The sequence below is a fragment of the Leguminivora glycinivorella genome, chromosome 9 (assembly GCF_023078275.1).
Source record: "Leguminivora glycinivorella isolate SPB_JAAS2020 chromosome 9, LegGlyc_1.1, whole genome shotgun sequence".
Classification (NCBI taxonomy): domain Eukaryota; kingdom Metazoa; phylum Arthropoda; class Insecta; order Lepidoptera; family Tortricidae; genus Leguminivora; species Leguminivora glycinivorella.
Window position 1 is genome coordinate 20982246 of NC_062979.1, and position 21153 is coordinate 21003398.

The 21153-nt window shown below is 39.8% G+C and overlaps 1 protein-coding gene across 2 annotated transcripts; it reads right to left on the reverse strand.

Moving 5' to 3' along the window:
* Positions 1-417: 417 nt before the first annotated feature.
* Positions 418-20709, reverse strand: LOC125229378 (cell division cycle protein 20 homolog). 2 transcript variants are annotated; one of them, XM_048134201.1, is made up of 11 exons: positions 20228-20709; positions 20000-20106; positions 12491-12661; positions 11747-11840; positions 11058-11182; positions 10543-10647; positions 9129-9275; positions 7653-7780; positions 1960-2107; positions 1128-1327; positions 418-693 (listed from the first exon to the last, which is right to left on the reverse strand). In XM_048134201.1, the coding sequence occupies exons 1-11, from the start codon at positions 20523-20525 to the stop codon at positions 594-596; spliced, it is 1623 nt and encodes a 540-aa protein (XP_047990158.1). In that variant the 5' UTR covers positions 20526-20709; the 3' UTR covers positions 418-593. The 2 variants fall into 2 exon arrangements, with proteins under 2 accessions (XP_047990158.1, XP_047990157.1); XM_048134200.1 differs by lacking the exon at positions 9129-9275 and adding an exon at positions 10082-10228.
* Positions 20710-21153: the final 444 nt, after the last annotated feature.

Genomic DNA, 21153 nt, shown 5'->3' on the forward strand with positions numbered 1-21153 from the left:
TTCGACAGTATTATGTTTAGTATATGTTATTGATACATATCATTATGAGAAACTACAAAAAGTTGCGAAAATAGCGTCAAGAATCGCCAAAGTTTGTCTAGTTTCAGTACATTCGCCAAAATTGCCGCTAAAATACTGAAAATTGGCGATTTTTAACGCTATTTTCGCAATTTTTGGTACTTTATTGTAATAATATGTATCAATAATGTATACTGCCAAAAAACATTTTTTATCTAACAGTTGAATTTTCAGGTTTGTATGAGATTTTCAAAATTTGAAACCTAATGCGGAGGCAGAAGATGTTGATTTAAAAGGCTGAAAATTTGCACAAAGGCTTCATAGACTAAGGGGCATTGATTGATAACTATTAGGTTTGCTAATTCCAGAAAAGTGTTTTTTCGCTCCACCCTTTGCACATCCAATAGTACGGAAAATAAAATTCAAAACAACCGACATTATTTCAGTTGTTTTACGTTAAATACATGTGAAATACATGTCACTGCAAACTAACCGGACTCAAAATAATCACAACGAAATTGCAAGTAAAAAGTAGACCTACAATAAAATTAATTCTAGCGCTGTAAATATACCAGTTATCTGATCAGAGAGTTCATATTGAGCAAGGACTTGGCCGCCTTTGATTCTGTGGGCTCCTTCTTCTTCGCCGGGTCTAGCATGAAGCACTTCCAAAGACTGAAATAAAAATAAAGCAGGTTCAGGATACTGCATAACCAATAAAATAAAGTATATCTTATTATTGAGGTGCTATATGGGCATTAAAGCTCTTTTTGTAGAAACAATTGAAGACCGGACGACAAAAAAATATGCCTCGAACACCAGGCGATCGCGATTTTTTTAAGCATAACAGAACTTTCGAAGTACCTATCGCATGGGCGAAGCTGACGTCCTTGGCGAGACTTTCTGATATCATCCACGATTGAACATACTCGTACTGAGTAGAAAATATTTCGTGTTTAACTACTGTTACTTGTTTTCTGCTTTTTGCCACTCCAGATCGTGGGTACCCAAGCTGTGGGTACCAAGGTACTTCTCGAGTTGGCGCAGACGTGTCTGTAGATCAATTTTTTCTAGATCTTGCTCTAGAGGATGGTAAAGTGTCAAGTTACCGCAGTGTCTCGTCGGCGCTAGCGGAGAGCACGGTGGTGCCATCTGGCGATAAGGCCAGGTGGAGGACGCGCGCCATGTGCCCGGTGAGCTCGGCCACGCGCGACATCAGCGGGTACTTCCAAATCACAAGCTGGTTCTGTGCGTACCCGTGACCGGAGATTAGCTCTTTGTAGTGGGTGCTCCAGAGGAGAGAGCAGACCTGTTGGACGACCAAATGTTTTACATTTTTCTTTATTTGTTACCTAATTGTGTAGTCAACCAATTGGAATCCTAGGCCACTGTAGAACTATGTCATAGTGACGTTATAAATCAGATTATAAGAAATCTCTTACTGCTTGTCATTTTGACATGGTTGCAGAACGGCCTAGGGTTCCAATTGGTTAACTGTACAATATACGGTTTATAATTTAACCCCCGACGCAAAAACGACGGGGTGTTATAAGTTTGACGTGTCTGTCTGTTTGTGTGTGTGTTAGGTTAGTTAAAAGAGTGCAAATAGCCTGCATTATTTTCGTTAAGCTATGTTCAATCTTGGAAAATTCTACAACTTGTATGACCTTGTACGATAGTGTGTATCTTTATTGTTTTAATTAGGCAAATTTTTGGATTTTTTTTCTCCAAATTGCAGATTTTTAGAGTTAACGTACGGGATAAAAAATATTTTTTTGAAAAAACCCCCGACATAGTGGACCGATTTTCAAGAAACATAGCTAAGACTAACACTCCCGACTAATTCAGCTTTCAAACAAAACAAAACAGACACGACAAACTTACGCTTTTGCGTCGGGGGTGAAAAATAGAACGTCACAGCAGGGTGTACGGAATACCGACCTGCGACTTGGTGTCGACAGTGTTGAGATTGGCGCCGGTGTTGACGTTCCAAATTCGAATCGTGCGGTCCGCCGTGCCGCCGCCCGACGCCAGGATGCCGCCGGCCCATGGGCACCAAGCGAGGCCTTTGACGGCTGCTAAGTGTTGGCTGTAGACGAATTTTACAATTTAGGTGGTCAGCTGGACGAATAAAGAAAATTTTTTCAACAACATTATACCTATTGAATCCCGAGAGAAAGTTTCTTAAAACAACAAACTCTTGCACTGTGGAGTGTGGGGTCGTTATCTCAAGAAAAATCTTATAGCGCGATTCGGATTTATCACTTATACAGAACAATGCCATCAACTGGTCAATGTGTAATGCGGGCCACAGACCATCAGTTTTAACTGTTCAGTTAAAACGTACGTAATATGTAGGCAAATCTATGAACTGATGATCTAATCGAAATTTCATTAAATTTAAAAGTGGAAAATGTCTGCCTTGGGTGAGACTTGAACTCACGGCCTCTGGATCGATACTCCAGCGCTCTGCCAACTGAGCCACCAAGACTTCAACCAAGCCAGCGAAATTTTCCACCACTTAGGTCAATGGGACCCGTAGCGACATCTACCGTAAGAGTGTTAAACTTCTTAAACGGCAACCGGAGTTCCAAGTCATATTGGAAATTCACCAGTTACGATGCGCTAACCATGCTAAATTTTAACTTCTGATTAGCAGAAACGTCTGCAATCGATGCCATTAGGCTTAGAATAGGTGAGTTCAAGTCTCACCTAATTTTCCACTTTTAAATTTATTCTAAGCCTAATGGCATCGATTGCAGACGTTTCTGCTAATCAGAAGTTAAAATTTAGCATGGTTAGCGCATCGTAACTGGTGAATTTCCAATATGACTTGGAACTCCGGTTGCCGTTTAAGAAGTTTAACACTCTTACGGTAGATGTCGCTACGGGTCCCATTGACCTAAGTGGTGGAAAATTTCGCTGGCTTGGTTGAAGTCTTGGTGGCTCAGTTGGCAGAGCGCTGGAGTATCGATCCAGAGGCCGTGAGTTCAAGTCTCACCCAAGGCAGACATTTTCCACTTTTAAATTTATTCTAAGCCTAATGGCATCGATTGCAGACGTTTCTGCTAATCAGAAGTTGAAATTTCATTAGTTCAGTTTTAACGGTGCAGTTAAAACTAATGGGTCTGTGGCCCGCTTAAAGGGCGAAAGGGAATCTCAAGAAAAATCTTAATATTAAGATATTTAGCGCGATTCAGCTTTTTTTACTTTCATGGAACAACGACATCTACCATTCAATATGTGAACCAAAACTAAAAGTTCATGTCAGTCAGGGGGTCGTTATCCCAAGAACAATCTTAATAGCGCCATTCAGCTTTTCCTCTACATGGAACAACGACATCTATCGCTCAATGTGTGAATTAAACTAAAAGTTCGGGGTGGGGGGGTCGTTATCTCAAGAAAAATCTTGATAGCGCGATTCAGCATTTTCACTTTCCGGAACAACGCCATCTACCGGTGAAAGTGTAAAATAAACTAAAAATTCAGAGTTGGGGGTCGTTATCTCAAGAAAAATTTTAAAAGCGCGATTCAGATTTTTGACTACATGGAACAGCGACATCTATTAATCAATGTGGGAACTAAAATAAAAGTTAAGGTCAGGGGGTCGTCATCCCAAGAAAAATCTTAAGAGCGCTATGACAAAAAAAGGCGATATATTGTAAAATGCACAATATTTATCGACAAAATTGTACACTTTACTCATACTAAAAGACAGTGAAAGTACTTGTTTCAGTTAGAACATCTTATTAACTGTCGGTTAATTAAAAAACATATGGAAAAAAAAGCTTTTTCAATTAGTAATGATTGTTTTCCTGATGCTCGTTTAGGAAAAACCGCGTGAAGCACAGAATTCGGAGCTCTTATTATCTACAATTTGATAAGCTCACTCCATAAATGAGGTAAATTTAAGTTCCAAATATCTTGTACTTAAGGCCCATTAAACAATATTTATCATTTAATCCTTTGAAATTGAGAAATTGAAAGTAAAACGAACTCAATTTTGTCTTGAAAATACATTGAAACAAGTGATCATTTCTCCGAAAATCTACATGTTATCGAAGTTATTTTAGTATATAAATAATCTGTACATTCTGCTTAAATTGCTGTTATCCATTTGTCGTTATAATATTATATAATTATTTTTTGCCAATTTTTTGAAAACTAGCCTTCCTGTCGCTATTTGACCGGCGACGGACGCCTGCGATTTCAGTGCCGCGCCGGAGCTCGTAGGGGTGAGACGTATGTCACTTCGCTCTCCGAGTTTTGATCGCAAACGTCGAGAATATTTATCGTTGTGTGGGTCGGACGCCTTGTTTATACACGGGCTATCCTCGCATTGTGTGTGTGTAAACAGCGACCAACGAATTTGATCCTAGATCCGTAAATATTTGCTTTTGTAATATTTTGTTATGTTTGAATGTTAAAGTATTACAACGTTATGATGATAAATATGTAAAAATACAATACGGTCAAGATGATAAGACACATCAAGATGGTACTCGGGATCTGATGATGGAGCCAGAAGGTGGTCACCAGTACCAGTGAACCATGTAAGTAAACGACTTCGTGTTTAGGCTCGTTGGGTTCGTCTCAACAAGACCTTTGACAAGAGGTGGTACTCAGGGTCTGATGATGGAGCCAGATGGTGGTCACCAGTACCAATGAACCATATAACTAAACCCAGAGATGGGGAAATCGTAATCGATTCCGGATTACACGATTACTTGATTTTACTTTGTAATCCACTACTGGGTGTCAGATTAATTGTAATGTAATCAAGTGAAACGGTAAATTTACCATTACATGTAAAGGAATCACTAATCATCTATACAATAATTACTATTACCAATAATTCGGAATCATAGTCGATTCAAAATAACTGAAATTATTGACTTGATTACTTTCAGATTACAAATATGTAGTACCTCAGATTGCTGACTGTCACTTTGACACAAAAGTCATCATGGGTGTCGTAAAATAGGTTTTAGGGGGTGCTGATTCCAAAATTAATGACCAATGTGGAATCTGACATTGCTGACTGTCACTTTGACACAAAAGTCGTCATGGGTGTCGTAAAATAGGTTTTAGGGGGTGCTGATTCCAAAATTAATGACCAATGTTCAATCTGACATTGCTGACTGTCACTCTGACACAAAAGTCGTCATGGGTGTCGTAAAATAGGTTTTAGGGGTGCTGATTCCAAAATTAATGACCAATTTGGAATCTGACATTGCTGACTGTCACTTTGACACAAAAGTCGTCATGGGTGTCGTAAAATAGGTTTTAGGGGGTGCTGATTCCAAAATTAATGACCAATGTGGAATCTGACATTGCTGACTGTCACTTTGACACCAAAGTCGTCATGGGTGTCGTAAAATAGGTTTTAAGGGGTGCTGATTCCAAAATTAATGACCAATGTTCAATCTGACGTTGCTGACTGTCACTCTGACACAAAATTCGTCATGGGTGTCGTAAATCAGGTTTTAGGGGGTGCTGATTCCAAAATTAATGACCAATTTGGAATCTGACATTGCTGACTGTCACTTTGACACAAAAGTCGTCATGGGTGTCGTCAAATAGGTATCCGAGGGTGTTTGAAAACTAATGACCAATTTGGAATCTGACACTGTTGACTGTCACTTTGACACAAAAGTGATCATGGGTGTATTCAAATAGGTTTTCATGGGTACTGATCTCAATATTAATGATCAATTTGGAATCTGATATTGCTGACTGTCACTTTGACATAAAAGTCGTTATGGGTGTCGTCAAATAGGTTTCCAGGGGTACTGTGCAATGTCAGGTTCCAAATCGGTCATGACTTTTTAAATCATTTCATTAATTTTGGAATCAGTACCCCTAAAAACTATTTGACTACACCCATGATTCCTTTTGTGTCAAAATGACAATTAGCACTGTGAGATTCCAAAATAGTTATTAATTTTGGAATCAGCACCCCCGGAAACCTTTTTGACGACACCTATGACGACTTTTGTGTCAAAGTGACAGTCAGCAATGTCAAGATTCCAAATCGGTCATTAATTTTCAAATCAGCACCTCCGGAAACCTATTTGACGACACCCATGACGACTTTTGTGTCAAAGTGACAGTCAGCAATGTTAGATTCCACATTGGTCATTATTTTTGGAATCAGCACTCCCTAAAACCTATTTTACGACACCCATGATGACTTTTGTGTCAAAGTGGCAGTCGGCAATGTTAGATTCCATATTGGTCATTAATTTTGGAATCAGCACCCCCTAAAACCAATTTTACGACACCCATGACGACTTTTGTGTCAAAGTGACAGTCAGCAATGTCAGATTCCACATTGTTCATTAATTTTGGAATCAGCACCCCCGCAAACCTATTTGACGACACCCATGACGACTTTTGTGTCAAAGTGACAGTCAGCAATGTCAGATTTCACATTGGTCATTAATTTTGGAATCAGCACCCCTAAAACCTATTTTATGACACCCATGACGACTTTTGTGTCAAAGTGACAGTCAGCAATGTCAGATTCCAAATCGGTCATTAATTTTTAAATCAGCACACCCGAAAACCTATACTCGTGGTATATGCACTTGAAATGTGAAAGTGAAAATGCTGGAATGACATGTAAACCAAAAACAATTTGAGTGACATATAGAAGTAAAGTAATAAGCCTGGAATCGAAGTAAAGTGGAATTCAGATTACTTAAGTACTTGATTACCGAGGAATCCATATTACAGGAATCTATATTATACCGATTCCAAAGGAATGGATTACAGAGGTAATCATAATACAGCATTACAGTAATTTTCATATAACAAAAGCAAATATTTGGGATGGGATCTACTTTTATAATTAATTTTTTAAATAAATTTTAACATAATTGATATTATTTTGCGCTACATTCTAATATTTTCGTACAAAATAATGTTTATTAGAAATCAAAAGTTTATATCGAGATAGTAGATTGTGGTTGTTATCAAAATTCCATAGAAAGGATCAAGATTGTTTTGTCCATTATTGTAGTGCGAGCGAGTGATAAGACGTGCTAGAAAGGGTCGGCATATTGGCCTCGCGCGGCGGGTAAAATACCTAATTTCGCCAGACGCCGAAATGTTATAACGCTCTTAATAGCGCGATTCAGCAATTTCACTTTCCGGAACAACGTCATCTATCGGTGAAAGTGTAAAAATAAAAATTCAGAGCTGGGGGTCGTTATCTCAAGAAAAATTTTAATAGCGCGATTCAGCTTTTTGACTACATGGAACAGCGACATCTATTAATCAATGTGTGAACTAAATTAAAAGTTCAGGGCAGGGGGTCATCGTCCCAAGGAAAATCTTAATAGCGCGCTTCAGCAATTTCACTTTCCGGAACAACGTCATCTATCGGTTAAAGTGTAAAATAAACTAAAAATTCAGAGCTGAGGGTCGTTATCTCAAGAAAAATTTTAATAGCGCGATTCAGCTTTTTGACAACATGGAACAACGACATCTACTAATAAATGTTGGAACTAAACTAAAAGTTCAGGGCAGAGTCGTTATCCCAAGAAGAGCCTTGATAGCGCGATTCAGCATTTTCTCTTAACGGGTAAGCGCCATCTGGCGTGGTACTCTTTAACTAAATTTGTCCTTACTTGAATGAGTACAGGTACTGTGGCTGCGAATACCGCTGTCCTTGCACGATGGGCCAGATGTTGAGAAGGTTGTCGTTACCGCCAGAAGCTAGGTAACGGCCGTCCGGGGACCATTTGAGACCGCAAATCTATAAAAGACAGTTCCAGTAACAAACAAAGGTTTTCGTGGGCTTAGTTTCCACAATTCGACGTCATAAAATAGAGCTAATTTGAATAACAAGCATAAATTGATTGATTCATCTTTGCAAAAATGAATCCTGAACGAAAAGGATTCTATAACTGAATCGCGACGCGAGGATAGCATTCTAGAAAAGAATCCTGAGCGTAATAAGGGATTAAATAATTTTGCTACCATGCGACAAACATTGCTTATCACATCCATTTATTTATCTTGCGAAATATTGTCTTAAAAAGCAGAGAAGGAAAAACTCTTTTTTGAATAAGTGAATGTGAAAGTTTTATCAAAGTGAGTCTGCTAGTTGTAAACTGTCAAACCTCTTGCGTGTGTGCCGACAATGTGGCGACTGCATGCTCCCGCTGCCGTACGTCCCGCTCACAGACCAACCCCTATAGACATCCATTACAAGACGACTCGCGGTCGCCAGCCTTACTTGTATTTGCACTGATATAAGCGCGGGCGCTCGCCGTGCCTGATCAGTATCGACCAAGTAACAGACCCGAAAGCAGCGCGTGTTTTTCGCACTAAAAAATTGGAAAAGGGTATTTTGATGCCTTAAAGATGTCCACCTGTAGTGTGAAATGGTGTGGAAAGGTAACAAGAAGCTCAAATTTAAAAACAGACGGCATTACATTCCACAAATAAGTCATATTTATAATTTATTCAGAGCCGGCATAGGTCAACTTACATTGGCCACTTACGCGTCAGTAGAGGGACAGTCATACTTCTGTCCCTTTTCATCTGGCGCGACTGCCCGCCGTCCTTGAAACGGCCAATCACAGCGCGCTTAACACATTCCCCGCCCGCTCCTCGCACCCCAAACACTGGTGACTCGTATCGCGAACAAAATATACAAGATTGCTACTCTATAGGAGGTTCTCTGTGGTCCCGCTTGACACTACGTATGTGTTCCAAGCGAGAGAGCCGACACGGCCTGTGTGCCCGTCCATGATCTGCACTAGTAAACTGTCAAACCTCTTGCGTGTGTGCCGACAATGTGGCGACTGCATGCTCCCGCTGCCGTACGTCCCGCTTGACACTACGTATGTGTCCCAAGTCCCAAGCGAGTGAGCCGACACGGCCTGTGTGCCCGTCCATTATCTGCACTAGTAAACTGTCCATTATACCAAGTATAGTAACAAACTGTCAAACCTCTTGCGTGTGTGCTGACAATGTGGCGACTGCATGCTCCCGCTGCCGTACGTCCCGCTTGACACTACGTATGTGTCCCAAGCGAGTGAGCCGACACGGCCTGTGTGCCTGACCATTATACCAAGTATAGTAACAAACTGTCAAACCTCTTGCGTGTGTGCTGACAATGTGGCGACTGCATGCTCCCGCTGCCGTACGTCGTGGTGTATGATGGTGCCGTCTCGGGAACCGCTTGACACTACATATGTGTTCCAAGCGAGTGAGCCGACACGGCCTGTGTGCCCGTCCATTATCTGCACTAGTAAACTGTCAAACCTCTTGCGTGTGTGCCGACAATGTGGCGACTGCATGCTCCCGCTGCCGTACGTCCCGCTTGACACTACGTATGTGTCCCAAGTCCCAAGCGAGTGAGCCGACACGGCCTGTGTGCCCGTCCATTATCTGCACTAGTAAACTGTCCATTATACCAAGTATAGTAACAAACTGTCAAACCTCTTGCGTGTGTGCTGACAATGTGGCGACTGCATGCTCCCGCTGCCGTACGTCCCGCTTGACACTACGTATGTGTCCCAAGCGAGTGAGCCGACACGGCCTGTGTGCCTGACCATTATACCAAGTATAGTAACAAACTGTCAAACCTCTTGCGTGTGTGCTGACAATGTGGCGACTGCATGCTCCCGCTGCCGTACGTCGTGGTGTATGATGGTGCCGTCTCGGGAACCGCTTGACACTACATATGTGTTCCAAGCGAGTGAGCCGACACGGCCTGTGTGCCCGTTCATTATCTGCACTAGTAAACTGTCAAACCTCTTGCGTGTGTGCCGACAATGTGGCGACTGCATGCTCCCGCTGCCGTACGTCCCGCTTGACACTACGTATGTGTCCCAAGCGAGAGAGCCGACACGGCCTGTGTGCCCGTCCATTATACCAAGTATAGTAACAAACTGTCAAACATCTTGCGTGTGTGCTGACTATGTGGCGACTGCATGCTCCCGCTGCCGTACGTCCCGCTTGACACTACGTATGTGTCCCAAGCGAGAGAGCCGACACGGCCTGTGTGCCCGTCCATTATACCAAGTATAGTAACAAACTGTCAAACCTCTTGCGTGTGTGCAGACAATGTGGCGACTGCGTGCTCCCGCTGCCGAACGTCGTGGTGTATGATGGTGCCGTCTCGGGAACCGCTTGACACTACGTATGTGTTCCAAGCGAGAGAGCCGACACGGCCTGTGTGCCCGTCCATTATCTGCATAGGTAAACAGAAAATAAATCATTTGCACATATATTATACATAGTACAGTGAATATCTACAGCTTGTTCACAAAATGGTTCACATTTTAATTAGCGCCTTCTATTTCATGAAGAAACTAAAATGCGAAACTTGTTCAGAAATGGTCCGCGTCGTTTTTGCGTCGTGGGTACATGTACCAGTCCTTTAGAGTCTGTAAGTGTTTATAATAACTTGAAATTATACACTGTCCCCTTGTAAAAATATGAGTAGGTGATGGACTATATCATATTTCATGGAATATAATTATTAAGCAGAAGTTAAGGGCTTACCCTAAGTCGTTTGATCTTCTCGCAGTCCCAGAGTTCGACGGTGGCCGCAGACGTTCCAACGGCTAGATGCGAGCCTCCGCCTTGCACCCATTGTACGGAGCATACCTAAAAATAAAAATCTTGTTTTGGAAATACCCTACAGTTTTTGAAATTTTGTGCAAACATAGCCGAATCTATATTCATCATTATCTTGCCCTTATCCCAGTCATTTGCGGTCGGCGTAGCATTTTTTACGCTTCCATACCTTCTATACCATATCATCCGTATTCTTATCATTCACTTGCTTTCACTTCATATTATCTCTCACACAGTTCATCCATATTATTATACTGAAACTATGGAGTTGCAGGCGTGCATAGGCTACGTTGACTTCAAACTTGGGCTTAAGTTTTTTTGCCAAAAAAAAACACTAAACAACTCAAACTACCAGTAGAAAATGCGCAAAATACTAATTTTCTATGGGATTTCATCTTTTCGCGCATACATGACGAAGCTGTGGCAGATGTTAGAAATACCGTCTCAGAAGCCTCCAACGTCATCAGCTGTTCAATCTGTCCGGTGCCAGCGTTCCACAGGTACACGGAGTTGCCGAGAGCCACGGCCAGGATGTTCGACGCACTCCAGTCCACAAGGTTTAAATCTGGGGACAGACATTACAAGTATAATTTACTTTCGGACTCCTGTAGGGCTTGTTTGTTTCATATCGTAACTGTAGATGGCGCTGTTACATGCAGCTAAAATCCTGAATCGCGCTATCAAGATTTTTCTTGGGGGAATGACACCCTAGCGGTCGAGAAGTTGTTTAATTCACATATTGAACTGTAGATGGCGTTTTCCATGTAGTTAAAATCCTGAATCGCGCTATTAAGATTTTTCTTGGGTGAATGACCCCTTGGACCTACGAAATTAATGTTAAATTGTAGATGGCGCTGTTCCATGTAGTTAAAATCCTAAATCGCGCTAATAAGATTTCTTTGGAGAATAGTCATTCTAAGGCCGTTTTCACATTATCCGATCCGATATCGGATGTCGGAAGGATTTCAATAGAAAAAATCCAAGATGGCGCCTGCAATGTATGGGATATCGGTCCGACATCCGATATCGGATCGGATAATGTGAAAACGCACTTATGAGATAAATAGAGGTGCCACATAGGATTTAACAGTTGCAAACCCCATTTCAAAACAAGGAACAAAACACTCACAATAATCATCAAGAATTTCAGGGGCATCTAGGATCCTGTCCGGGGCTTGTGGAATGTATCGTGTAGTATTCTTCACTGACGACGGCACCTTGGCCTATAAAGAAAAAACAGTAAATTCATTGCTCATAATACATGTGGAAATAGATTGACTTTTTCAGGTTTCAGAGGGCCTTAGTATTAAGTTTGGATTATTTTAGTTTGTTTTTTTAAATCCCTTAATGCCAAGAGAAATATGATGTGAGCCCTATACCCCAGTAGAGGGTAACAGGATTTAAAGAAGAAGAAGAATACCAAGAGTGGCATCACATCTCGGACACTGGCGATCAAATACATGAAAGAGGCGCGTTCCTAGCACACATTCTAAGCTCGTGTAGGTGAACACGTACCATTCTTGTATGAGCGAGATATGACAGGTCGACTGTTCGCGTCTTTGACAGGCGGTTACTGTGAGGTAACCGAGAGGGGGTGGGCGGCACTTTCAGCGGGGAGCGGGAGTGACGATAGTACTCTTTATTATACTGTGGTGACACTGAAAGTTAAGTAGTTCCATGTGCTCTGCCTACCTCTTTATGGGATACAGGTGTTTGTTGTATGTGTATGTTGATACTCAAAGCTTGTACTTTCATGTCAAATTAAATATTGCCAAACTTGATTAACAGTGTCTTGTTAATCCTCTTGGCAGCAGAGAAGTTAACTGAAAATGTCAAAAAAAAAAAAAAACTTACACAAAATGCTGACACTAACCTGGGAATAAACCACCCGTAGTCTGTTCTGATAGCCCTCAGGTGCAGCCGGTGCCTTGCAAGTGTACTGCAGCAAGCGCCCGGGCTCCATGTCAGTGAGGGCCCGCCCTATGGCCTCGCCGGCCACTTTTTGGGCCACCACCTCTTCGCCTTTGTCGTCTTCGCGGCTCATCTAAAAAATGAAGAGAAGAAACTCTTAGATTGAAATAGAGTAGACTATGACATACAGATGTACGAACAAACGAATGGATAGTTCGACACCTCAGGAGGCCTAGCACATAATGGCCGCGAGAGTATGTCGCCGCGAGATAGATCACACGTCTTTTTCTAACTGTATTAATGACATAAGGACGGGTAGTATTCATTATACTATTATATATTATTATACTATATATATATATATATATTATTATACTCTCGAAGCAATCATGTGCTAACCCTGCAGAACCCGCCTGCTCGGGTATCTGGGTGCGAAAGGCCACTTAAGCGTCTCCGCTGCGGTGGCTGTGTGGGGTTGCGCTCCCGTAAAAGGGTGCGGTGAAGACATACAGATGTACGGCGTAAAGCTTTTTCCTCATATTTTTCTGGAAACATTAGTATTTCTCATGCTAGTTCAGACAAGTGTCAGTACGTCTTGTACTTAGGCTGACTGAAATAGGATGACACTCCCATAGCTTTCCGTAAAAATACGAAAGAAAATCTTTTTGCACTACATCTGTACATACAGAGAGCAGCATTGTGAGGTAATGCCATCACGCAAAATATAGCCAATTTGAATAAAGTAAAGGAAGTTTATTAATTAAATAAAAACACAAAGTTTTACACGCAGGCATTATCCGGTGGACTGCAAACTAGGCTAGGTCTGTATCTTGCAGCCCACCGTGTGTTACATTTACACTTGTTAATTAATTAAAAGTAATTAAGATAATGACTAATTAACATTTTTATATAATTTTAGATTTTAACATGTACCTAAGTTAAAATAAGTAAATTTATTATATAATAGAGTACTATATTTTATTGTTTAAAAGTGTACAGTATTGACTGACAATGAGTTCTGGGTGTGCAAGTGTTTGTGTGTGTGTGTTTGTGTATGTGTGTGTGTGTTGTTTTAGGTGCGAGTAAATTAAAGTTTAGCCAGCCTTAGATCTAAGCATAAGACTGGTTTAAAATATCTTCTGTGTCAATGTAAGATAGGGTAGCAAACCAATTTTTTACTTTAGATTTGACAATGTAAAATGTGTAAAATACGGAGCTTCCTCAGCCATCATACAGGCAATTTTTAGGGTTCCGTAGTCAACTAGGAACCCTTATAGTTTCGCCATGTCTGTCTGTCCGTCCGTCCGTCCGTCCGTCCGCGGATAATCTCAGTAACCATCAGCACTAGAAAGCTGAAATTTGGTACCAATATGTATATTAATCACGCCAACAAAGTAAAAAATAAAAAAACCGGCCAAGTGCGAGTCGGACTCGCCCACAGAGGGTTCCGTACCTACAAAACTTTTACGTTACTCACATAATTCTAAAGACTGGGCTAGGCTAGAAGTATAGGTTCTCTAATGAGCATAATTGTGTTTAGCACCACCTCTCGACGAATTCGCGAACTAATTAGCACAGCTTGCGTGAAGTCTTTTATAATGTTAACCAAATTCAACATTTTTATTTTATTTTAAAGTAGGTGTTTTATGTAAAATTTCGTAGCTATAAATTTCAACACCCTTATTCATAAACGTACACTAAAGTATCCAGCCGATAAAGTTCGTTTTCCCCTCACTAGTTCGGAAACACATGTTTTGTCCTTTAATACCAGCGGGTAAAAACGCATTATATCCACTAGTGAGTAAAGTAATTTGACCTTGAATAAAGTCAAATTAACTGCATTAAAATTGATAAAAGTAGGTGAATCTAGTAATAAAGATGATTTACCACCTGTGGAACTACTGGAAGTAGTGATAAACGCATTTTTTGCGTTGTAGTTTCCTCGCTATAGTGAGGGGAAAAGTTTTGTGTTACACTCGGGTGCAAATGTATTTTACTTCTCGTGTATTAAAAACACTCGCAAGTTCAGGATTCTATTCTCGAACCACTCGCTTCGCTCGTGGTTCAACTATAGAATCCTTTCACTTGCTCGTTTTTCAATTCCACACTCGGCGTTAAAATACAACTTTGCCCCCTTGTATAACAAATAACTATTGTCCCTTTCTATCACACCGATACGTCGGAAAGGGACAAACGAAATTTATCGGCTTGATAACTTTAGTGTACGTTTATGAATAACGGGGTAAGTAAGTATGGTAAACATCAGAAAGGGTGAGTAAAACAATCTGAAAGGTTCTAAGTTTTACTTAAAGGTTTTTTTAATCTAATCCAAATTTGGTTATGGTAGCTGAAAAAGTATACAGAATAGTATAACGCAAGTTTCTAGCGGGAAATTACTAAATAAATATTATTTAGTAAATACATTATCTATTGTTGTATTTAGGATTTACCGAACCAACGTCGGTGTAAGTCCAAAGAGAACAATATTTATTAACATTTCGCTATTACCAATTGGCAGCTGGGATTTTTCAAGAGATTTTGGCGAACTTCGGTCTTTTACAGTAACATAATAAACTTACCCAAAAAATTAATAGTTGATAACTGATGCAACTAGCTACAGTAAAATTATTTTTTATCATGATTAACGGATTATCGATTAACTTTAACTTCCGTTAAATTTGTTGAAATGTATCGCTTTAACGATTAACGAAGTTAACTTTTATAGTAACGGATTAGCGATTATCGAAGTTAACTATTTGATTAACGGTGCCCAGCTATGAGTATAATTAATACACTTAATTGTAAAAATGTAATGTATACGGATTAATGAATTTAATATAGATAAGTAATTATTGATATATGGCAAAACGAAGGAAATTGTTTACACCTCCGCAAATAAGTATCTAATGATAATTTTTAATTTACCATGTTACTTCACGTACTAAATAAGTACCTAGTTATTTTAAAAACCCTAAAAATGTCTATTGAGTTTCTGCCACAGACCACCATGTGGTTTCTGCATATATTGCAGAGACATTGCAGAGAGCGCACGCGGACACCGGCGCGGCGCCAGTGGACGCGTCTGTGTGCGTGAGCTAGGTATGCATACAACTACAACTGCTGTAGGCACCGCCCCCTCAGTAGATCGATGCGATAACATCGATTTAAACTTCCCTAGCCTCGTGGCGCCCACCATACAAAATTTTTGCTAGGGAATTTTGATTCTTATTGTACTTGAGATTGAATTCAATTTCAGTTATTCGAAACATTTTAGAAACAAAAGAAATTATATTTTATTTGTTTACATGAGAGTTAAAATTCCATTGAAACCATTATGTACTTTAGAAAGTACATTCGGCGCCACGAGGCTAGAGTAGATATCTACACTGTCACCTACAGTCCGATCGCTTAGTTGCAAATGTGTGCGTCTAGTTGACAAACGAAAACTTCGCAATGTAGTAAAAACTACTTTCATTTTTTTACAAAAACAACGTTATTTCTTAGTAATTAAAGTTCAATTTCAAATGCAAGCAATTGGCGTGCACACTTACGCCGTGTCTTGCGTGGGCGACGGTCGCGCGACCGTCGCCGTCACGTCTCATCGCATCGTCTACTTCCATATCGATAAGGTTTGATTTCGTATGCGTCGCATCGCCGTCGCGCGACCGTCGCCCACGCAAGCCATCGGTCGTCAGACGCGTCCCATAATTTGTTTCAAGCTTTATACACAAGTTTTCCTTTCAATAGCAATAGCTAACGTAACGCTTGGCTTGAGTAATAAAAACTGTATAGTTAAATTAATAAAATATGTATAAGTAGGATATTGAAATCTTCTTTCTTCGTTGAGCCATCACAGCTAACTTTAACTTACAAACGGTCTTAAGCACCTGCACTTCTGAAGGCGCTTAAGTCATTTATGCTAATAAAAAAAAACCACAACGTTCTATGAACATTGGTCAAGTGCGAGTCGGTTTTCGACTTTTCCATACAAAGAACTCATGAGCGCCTGAACGACTATAATGGCAAAGTTAACGTTTCGCACTTTCAAGACTTTACGTATATATCTCGGAAACGATAAGAGATAGAGCAAAATGGACTTCAGATTTGGGCCTTCGGTGGCACAAATTCTATGTTTTCGTCAACAGACACCTTTTTTTGGACCGATTTGAATAAAATTTTGCTCAGTCAATTTATAAACGGTCTTAAGCGCCTCCTTTTTAGTAGGAACTTAAGTCATTTTGTACAAATGAAAAAAAAATTGAACAAGTTCTAAAAAGAAAAAGACAGAAATGAATTTCTTTATACCTGTCCAACTCGCTTAGACAATTTTAAGACGTTTAGTAACTACTTGCAGCGGCAGTGAGTGAAATTCGTAATCTGAGTTTTTTTCTCTTAAGTCCGACTTACGCTTGACTGTAGATTTCTAATAGGTTTTCCTGTAATCTACAGGGAGAGGGCTATCTCGTGTATTTTTTTGAAAATTTTACGCTAAGTAGTTTCGGAGATAAGGGGGGGAATGGTAATTTTTTGCTTATTTTCTTAAATTACTTCTAAATTACCAAAACAAAATATATAAAAAAAATATATTTCAGATGCTGATAAAATGCTCTTTCATTTGATATGTAACACAATATAGTTTTAATAACTTTGATTTTTAATTTTCAATTTTACCCCCCCAAAAGTGACCCCTGTGATTAAATTTCATTTAATTAAATTACATGTCCGTCTTTGGGCCACAGGTTTACATACGTGTGCCAAATTTCAAGTAAATCGGTGCAGTAGTTTCGGAGAAATCGGCTGTGACAGAGGGACAGACAGACACGCGAGTGATCCTATAAGGGTTCCGTTTTTCCTCTTTGAGGTACGGAACCCTAAAAATGGAAAAAAATGTTGTATTAGGGTACCCCCCCTACATGTGAAGTGGGGGCTGATATTTTTTTTTAGTCCAACCCCAACGTGTGATATATTTTTGGATAGGTATTTAAAAATGAATAAGGGTTTACTAAGATCGTTTTTTGATAGTATTAATATTTTAGGAAATAATCGCTCCTAAAGGAAAAAAAAGTGCGTCCCCCCCCCTCTAACTTTTGAACCCTAAGTTTAAAAAATATGAAAAAAAATCACAAAAGTAGAACTTAATAAAGACTTTCTAGGAAAATTGTTTTGAACTTGATAGGTTTAGTAGTTGGAACTGAACAGATGTTCTGCGATTTCGGTGGTCTATCCAGTTTTTCCCCTATTGCCTTAGATCAGTGTTTTTCAAACTTATTGGTGCCACGGCCCATTATAACCTCTCAATTTTTTCGCGACCCCCATACCTCGTTTCTAGTATTACCTATAACTTAGTGCTTAAAGATGTAATAAAAGTTGTAAATTCGATCAAAGGTAAAGATTTGCAAACTCGTCTATTGCGAATAGTATGCGTAAATATGGGTGTACTTTACCACTTATCACTCAGAGTTGAGATGGCTTTCGAGAGGAAGGGTTTTGACACGCGTTATAGAGCTTAAATCAGAATTATTAATGTTTTTACAATATTGTTGGTTGCTATGTTACGATATTGAAAGTAGCATATCTTGCCGGTATCTTTGACCACTTTAAATTTTATGATCGCAATTCTGCAAAGAAAGGGACGAAAACATAATAACAGAAAAAGATAAAGTTAACGGATTTCTAGCAAAAATTGAATTGGTGACAACATTTTTACACAGCATGCAGTTTGCGTATGCGTATGCAGTTTGATTATTTCCCTTGCATGGCTAAAATCTTCAATAAATATCATCAGATATGGTAGAGCGCTTGCAAAGTTTAAAAAACCAACTCCAAAGTTATTTCTCAACTGAAACATTGATTGGTGATGGAAAGTTGGATTTTGAATAATTTTTTTTAAATATTAAGTCCGTTGAGCTGGCCGATCTCAACGCCTCGGTGAAAGAAGCACCATTTCAATTGATGCGTTCTGGGTTAAAAGAATGGCTGAATTATTTTTAGTAAAAGAAGCCCTTAAAGTTTTGATCCCATTTGCTACTTCATATTTATGCGAGCTGACGTTTTCAACAAATAATCACAATTTATTTATTTCTCATAAAATGAGTTGTTTTAATTTTCAAGAATTAGATTTTTTTAAGTTAAAAAAAAAATACCAGCCTGTCATTAGTTTATCTTAAAGCTGAACTTCGCGACCCCCCTGGATAAATGCCGCGACCCCCCTGGGGGTCGCGACCCACACTTTGAAAAACACTGCCTTAGATGGTGTATACCTACCAGTCTGCTCCGACTTCCGGTACCTTGGGTCATTATTCCAAAATGACGGAAGCATCGACCGTGACGTGAAAAATAGAATAAATGCGGGATGGATGAAATGGCGACAGGTCTCAGGGACAACATGCGATCGACGGATGCCCCTTAAATTTAAGGGGAAAATCTATAAGACGATTGTGAGGCCTGTTGTATTGTATGGATCTGAATGCTGGGCGACAAAGGTGGAGGATGAAAGGAGATTGCACGTAGCGGAAATGAGAATGTTGAGATGGATGTGTGGAGTGACCAGAATGGATCGGATCAGGAATGAGTATATTAGGGGAAGTTTGAAAGTTGCGCCTATAACGGAAAAGATGAGGAGTGGCAGGTTGGCGTGGTACGGTCATGTAATGAGGAGGGATGAGTGTCATATAGGCAAAAGAATGTTGGAGATGAATGTTGATGGATGGAGAGGGAGGGGTAAACCCAAACAACGATGGATGGATTGTGTGAAAGAGGACATGAGAAAGAAAGATGTGAGTGTTGAGATGACGAAAGATAGGGGAGAATGGAAGAGAAAGACATGTTGTACCGACCCCACATAACGTGGGATAAGGGTAGGAGGAAGAAGAAGAAGAAGAGGTTTAGTAGTTTTTGAGAAAAATACGGAAAACTACGGAACCCTACACTGAGCGTGGCCCGACACGCTCTTGGCCGGTTTTTTTCCAAGTTGTCCACCTCTTTCTTTTATAACATGGGAATTATTTACGCGATTCAGACTCAGAATCGCGAGGTCTTTTAATGCTGATAGGAGAAAAAAAAATGTCACAAGATTTCCATACATTTTTCAAACCTTCCATTCTGTTATTGCCATACAAAATGTATGAAAAAATGGTAACAGAATGGGGAAAAAGCCTTGGGACACTGTTTTTCTCCTATTAGGATTCAAAGAGCTCGCAATTCTCAGTGGAAACCACATACAAATTTCCAAATCAAAAAAAAAGTGGGGTGGACAACTTCGAAAAAAATGGCCCAGACATATCTGATCAGCTGGAGAGCGCCATAATATCTAAAAACGCCTTATCACCTCAACAATAGAGGCGTAACATGCAGATAATTGTTAGCACCTTGATTGCTCCAATATGCCTTATGGCAACTATGCATTGGCTGTCCACCAGGCTACGACATCATCACACTGATTCTTTGTCCAGTTGCATAATTATTAGCTTACCATGTAATGGCACAAGTCATAGTTGGAGTTACTTCTCGAGGGGATGAACCTGTCTGCTTTGTTCGGAGTTTTAGAGGCCTTATTTGGAGTCGGAGTTGTTGAGCGCCCTGAAAAAGACATTGTTCATGATCTGTAGTAGTAAAAAATCTAATTTTCAGTCTTGAACATAACACACCATAGACTATCAGATTGGGTTAAAATCAAATCTCTAGAATTTTGAAAAAATACCTGGCGACTTATTCTTCGAAGGAGTCTTCTTTCCTTTCTTACTTTCAGTTCTGGTCGGGGTCTTGCCGGAATGCCCGCTGTTAACGCTTTGATTGGCTGATATCGACAACTTCTGCATAGACTGGTTACACGAACTTATATTTACGTTAGAAGAGTTCTTAAAAGAAGCACTCAAAGATGGATTCATGTTCTCGTTATTGCTCTTCTTAGCCCATCGCTGAGGAGGCCCTCGAGTTATAGGTCCGTCCATGGTAGTAGCTAAACTATTCAATTCATTGAGATAGTTGAACTGTGCCATTGCTTTCTCCAGATCGCAAAAGCACGAGCGGTAACTATTGGCCTCAAATATTTTTTCAAGAAGCTAGCTAATAACAACACTAATACTATATAATGCGCTTAACATTAGAACGCTTTACGCATAAAAATATTTGTGTAAAATATGCACTCAGAAAGTACACTAGAATTTAACGCAACAGAGTTCCGTTAAAATTTAAAATCATATCAGAGCAGCTGTCCAACGAATGACATTTACAGATTATTGCCAACCGCAAATAAATATGGGAATCGTATTATATCTGTTTTTCTATGAATATGTCTTTTGAACTTATCTCGAATTTTGTGGTAAACTAAGCAAAAAGAGACAAAAATGCAATCGAATAAATACAGTTTATGATGAAATTCAATTACAATGAGATTCAATAAAATTTATAAATGGCAAAATAACTATCAGTCAAACAAGACAGGACCATATTTCATTTACGAATCTATGAAAATCAAATTTAATCAGAACCAATCACAAATGAGGCTTCTTGTTTATCAACCAATAAAAATCAAAAAATTTCTTGACAGCTTCAACACTTACAGACTAGAGAACGAAAAAGTGCATTAGAAAAAGAAAAAGATGCATACAATATGATACAATACAA

Bases quoted from the DNA above. Each gene is read 5' to 3' on its own strand.
- LOC125229378 (XM_048134201.1), bottom strand. From the start codon at position 20,525: ATGGCACAGTTCAACTATCTCAATGAATTGAATAGTTTAGCTACTACC. The intron at 11,841-12,490 runs GTTAGTGTCAGC...TTTTCTTTATAG, and splicing joins TACGGGTGGTTTATTCCCAG to GCCAAGGTGCCGTCGTCAGT. The intron at 2,108-7,652 runs GTAAGGACAAAT...ATTCGTCTACAG, and splicing joins CAGTACCTGTACTCATTCAA to CCAACACTTAGCAGCCGTCA.